The sequence below is a fragment of the Lotus japonicus genome, chromosome 6 (genome assembly GCF_012489685.1).
Source record: "Lotus japonicus ecotype B-129 chromosome 6, LjGifu_v1.2".
Lineage (NCBI taxonomy): Eukaryota > Viridiplantae > Streptophyta > Magnoliopsida > Fabales > Fabaceae > Lotus > Lotus japonicus.
Window position 1 is genome coordinate 2,305,247 of NC_080046.1, and position 4,657 is coordinate 2,309,903.

The 4,657-nt window shown below is 35.1% G+C and overlaps 1 protein-coding gene across 1 annotated transcript; it reads left to right on the top strand.

The window, feature by feature from the left end:
- Nucleotides 1-2,523: 2,523 nt before the first annotated feature.
- On the top strand, nucleotides 2,524-4,657 carry LOC130722298 (probable pectinesterase/pectinesterase inhibitor 60). Its single transcript, XM_057572986.1, has 2 exons — nucleotides 2,524-3,423; nucleotides 3,596-4,657. Exons 1-2 carry the CDS (start codon nucleotides 2,709-2,711, stop codon nucleotides 3,658-3,660), a joined length of 780 nt encoding a protein of 259 aa, XP_057428969.1. The 5' UTR covers nucleotides 2,524-2,708; the 3' UTR covers nucleotides 3,661-4,657.

Consider the following 4,657-nt stretch of genomic DNA (forward strand, 5'->3'; position numbering starts at 1 on the left):
TAATTTTTATGGTATTTTTATTGAATTTTCGGATTTTTATTTAATTCATGATTTTTTTAGTTTTTATTGTGATTTGCTAGATTTTGGTAGTTTTTATCTATCATTAATTAGTACATTTTTAAATTTAGATTTGATTAGGATTTAGGTTGTTTAATTCTTGATTTTTTCTTAAGAATAAAAGGAGAAATATTGATATTAATTGATGATGTGGAAATTTCTTAATGAGAATAAACCTACAAATTGACACGTGGAATTTGCTTTCTGACAAATTGACACGTGGAATAGAATTAATCTAGTGCTGACACGTCATGCTAGAAGTTCTTCTTTTCTAATATATATTTATATTTATATTGATGATGATTGATATTGATATTGATATTTATGATATTGATATTGATTCAATCAGTCACATTCAAAAATTTTGTTTCATTAAACTCAAACAAAAAAAAATACACACACCAATTTGGAGAATTATTATTCAGGTCCTCTCACATGTATTCTTACCTCATAAAATAAGTGCGATGTAAAAAAGGGTTGTCTAAATCACCCATGTGAAAGTTTGGATTAAATAACCCATCATCCAATCACATTAGAGATAAATGAGTTGGAAATAAATTAATAAATAAAATATAGAAATTCCAACTCATCTATCTTCAATGTGATTGGATGATGAGTTATTTAACCCAAACTTCACAAGGGTCATTTAAACAACCCCTGTAAAAAATGACCTTAATGAAGAAAATTGTTAAAACCACCTATCCATCTTACATTCTCTCACCTCTTTCCTCTTCAACATCCTTCACCACACATCACTCATACCCGTACTCATTTCCATAACCATCTTCATTCACCTTCACCACCCACACTTCCCATTTGCTATCCTCTCTCCTCCTTCTCCAGCCACCGGCACCGCCGCAATCACCGTAGCAGTCACCCCTCTTTCCCCAGCAACTGTTAACGTCGAAGGTATTGTACCATCTTGTCGATATTTTCTGCAGTTTCACGCACTCTAAAAGTGTGTTTCTCACGCAGTCTAAAGTGCGTCACTTCTACACTTTAAAGCGCGTTAATGTCGCACTTTCAGTGTGCGTCACTATCGCACTTTAAGAGTGCACAACTATCGCACTTTAAGGTGCGTTAGCGTCGCACTTTAAGAGTGCCAGATGCAGCTTTCAAAACAGTTTGTTTTTTCCATTGTAGAAGCGATTACAATGAGTCCAGTTAAGTCATATGAGGTTGACATGCCTAGACAATTAGTCAAAGTAGATGATGTGTTAAATGTGCCAATTTCGGTGGCTACACACAGAACTTCACCACATATAAGGTATCTTTTTGTTTGTTTACCACGACTCTTAAGAATTTCTGAACTTGTAATGACCAACATATGTGACTGTGTAGGTTTTTGCAACTCGGGATAAGGGTATTTATAGGATGAGTTTTTTTTTAACCAATAAAAAAAAAACTTTTATGGGACCCCACAATGCTCATGGTCATAGAACTTGTATATTCATACTAACTTTCTCATTTAACACAATTTTGCCTCATTTTTTTTATACATCTCTTATTTTTCTATCACATCACATAGCATATCTTTTAATTTTGTGATGTAAGTGAAAGGTGGAGTGGATAGTACACTTATGGTTTTTTAAAGTAGGAATAATTTGTGGCTTTTAAGAGTTTTATTTCTCTTTTTATTTTGTCTCACTACTAATGAAATAATAACGAAAAATATACTTAAATCCGGTAATATTTGGTAATAGTTGCGACACATTTATTATTTATTTTCGTTGCGCTATTTTGTCCTCACAAAAGTGAAAGGTAAAAAATAAGTTTTACTTTCTACATTGGGGCGGTAAAAAAAATACCATAAAAGTGGATGTCTAATGTATCTCGATGTTACAAGGACATAATAATGACTTAATTTTGACTTTTTGCTCTTTTACAATGATAATTATATTAGAGTCCACCATCCTGATATGCTTGGACAAGACTCATACGCGTATAAGCTTACCAGGTGATGAAAATGGATGCTACATTCAGAGGAACCGTTCCTTCCCCTATCATTGAAGAAGTCAGCTAAAAGGAAGGACAATATAAACAATTTTCTTTTGCAGCAATATTCATGCATGTGAAACAAAGCACACAACTTCGGGAAAACTCAACCTTTTTCCTCAAAATCTTTGTTCAGTTGTATGTTCAATTTTATAGTTAGCCATCACAAGTGCATTGATAATCAAGGAAGCTTCAGATAATGTTGCTCTATGATGACCACAAACACTTGTTGTTCTTGCAATTAAGATTAATTAGACTTTCACAGCCACTATCTGAGCTAGTAAGCAAAAACAAATTCAAGCAATCAATAAGTAATATTATTTTTTCTACCTGATAAGATTTTATTCCTCTTTTATTATTTCTTCCAACTGCATTCATGTCTTATATCTTTGTTGTTCTTCATTATCATTTTATATATATAGCTGCTCAGTCAGCACACAAAACCAGTTAACAAAAAAAATCAAACATTGGTGGTCCAACTCAACTCTTATTATTGTTTCTTAATATAGCAATCATGGGCAAGATGTTCCTCACACTCTTATTGTTATCTTCAGTTTTCTCAATAGCCTCATCAAGAACAGGACCTTCCTCCTGAGCCATGCAAACACTACATTAGTCACCATTCCAAAATCAAACACAAAACTGAATTCCGGGGAATGCTTATTCAATTGGCCTTAAAACAAGCACTTTTGCTGCAAAGAGATCATGCACATGATTCTCAACAAAACTTTGTGACAGAGAAATACAGAACCGTACATGGCGATTGTTTGAAGCTGTACGAAAACACTGTCTTTCATCTCAATCGTACCCTTGAAAGCCTTGATCTGAAAAAGGGATTCTCAGCGGTTGATACACAAACTTGGCTCACAACAGCTCTCACAAATATCAGAACATGTAGAACCGGGGCTATAGAACTCAATGCTCATGATATCATGGTGCCAACAGAGAGCAGCAACAATATCACTGAGATGATGATAAGGAACAGTTTAGCCATCAATGTGGATTTCCTGAAACAAAACTCTTCTAACAATAATCAAACATCAGAAACAGAAGAAGGTGCGTTTCCAAGCTGGTTTTCTTGGCATGAGAGGAAACTGGTGCAGTCTTCTTTGGTAAAGGCAAATTTTGTGGTAGCGAAAGATGGTTCAGGAAACTTCAGGACAGTCCAAGATGCTCTGAGTGCAGCGGCAAAGAGAAGATATAAAACGAGGTTTGTGATACATGTGAAGAAAGGAGTGTATAGAGAGAATGTTGAGGTTGCTGTGAAGAATGATAACATTATGCTGGTTGGTGATGGGATGAAAAACACCATAATCACAAGTGGCAGAAGTGTTCATGCAGGTTTTACCACCTATAGCTCTGCAACAGCAGGTGAGTGATGATCATGTTCCAACTCCTTTCTCTTTCATTTTCCATAAGAGTTTAATCATGATGCAATTTTTTTGATTTGGCGGAAATCAATTGGATCCTTTATGCCTTACAAGAAATATATACTTGCATAACGCACTAAATGATTAACTCTTGAATGATTCAAAAATTGCAGGCATAGATGGCATGCATTCACTTCATTGCACGCGATATTACCTTCCAAAATACCGCAGGTCCTAACAAGGGCCAAGCCGTGGCGCTCCGATCAGCCTCAGATCTCTCGGTCTTCTATCAATGCGCCATATTAGGTTACCAAGACACCCTCATAATAGTGCTTATAAAAAAAAAAATACAATCTCATAATAGATGCCTTGAAAATGGATCACTATTTTTATGGTAAGTTCATTAAAGTTTAGCCTTCAAAGAAGGTAGTTGAAACAGTTGCTGGAAAGCTAAAACTGATAAATCTTTAGTTATTAATCTTAGACAGCACAGTTAAATAACTAAAAGAAAAGGCTATGCCATAACTTCTAAATGGACCCATAAAACTAAGTTTTTAAGCAATGCAGAAGTTTTTAATTCATCATTTTCTCCCATGAAGAACAACCCAACCTTCCAAACTTTTAAAGCCTGTAAGGAAGTCAATTGTTCACTTCAACTTCACTCTACAAAAGCGTTACTCAGTGCAGGTGAATATTTTCCAAATCCATCGTTTCAGGGGAGAGTGGGGTGTTCTAATGGGCTTTTTTAAAAAGGGAAAAACTTTGGGCTTAACAGAGAATATATAAGCGTGTGGTCGTTCGTTTATGTTGATTATTCTGCCATAATTCCATTCTTCCGAACCGCCACAACAGCCCCTGATGGCGATGCTTCCCGTCTCCGATTCCAGTCCCCTCGCGCTCCGCAAAGACCACGATTCAGGTACAAACCATCGTAAACCAGTGCACGATACGCAGCACAACCTCTAATTTTTTACAAAATTAATTAATTATTGCAATGTTTGTTTTCTTTTGATTAGTTGAGAATAAGAAGGATTTTGCAAAATTGAAAGTTGACAAGGATTTAGTAGGAGAAGAAGAACACAACACTGATTCCGGTACAAATGTCCCTAAATCATACTCCCTCCGTTCCTATATATAAGTCACAAATGACTAATTCTCTTAGATTAAGAAAAGTAGTTACTAGTAATAAATTTGTAAAAAAAATGATTTACTTTCTTAGATTACCCATATTTACT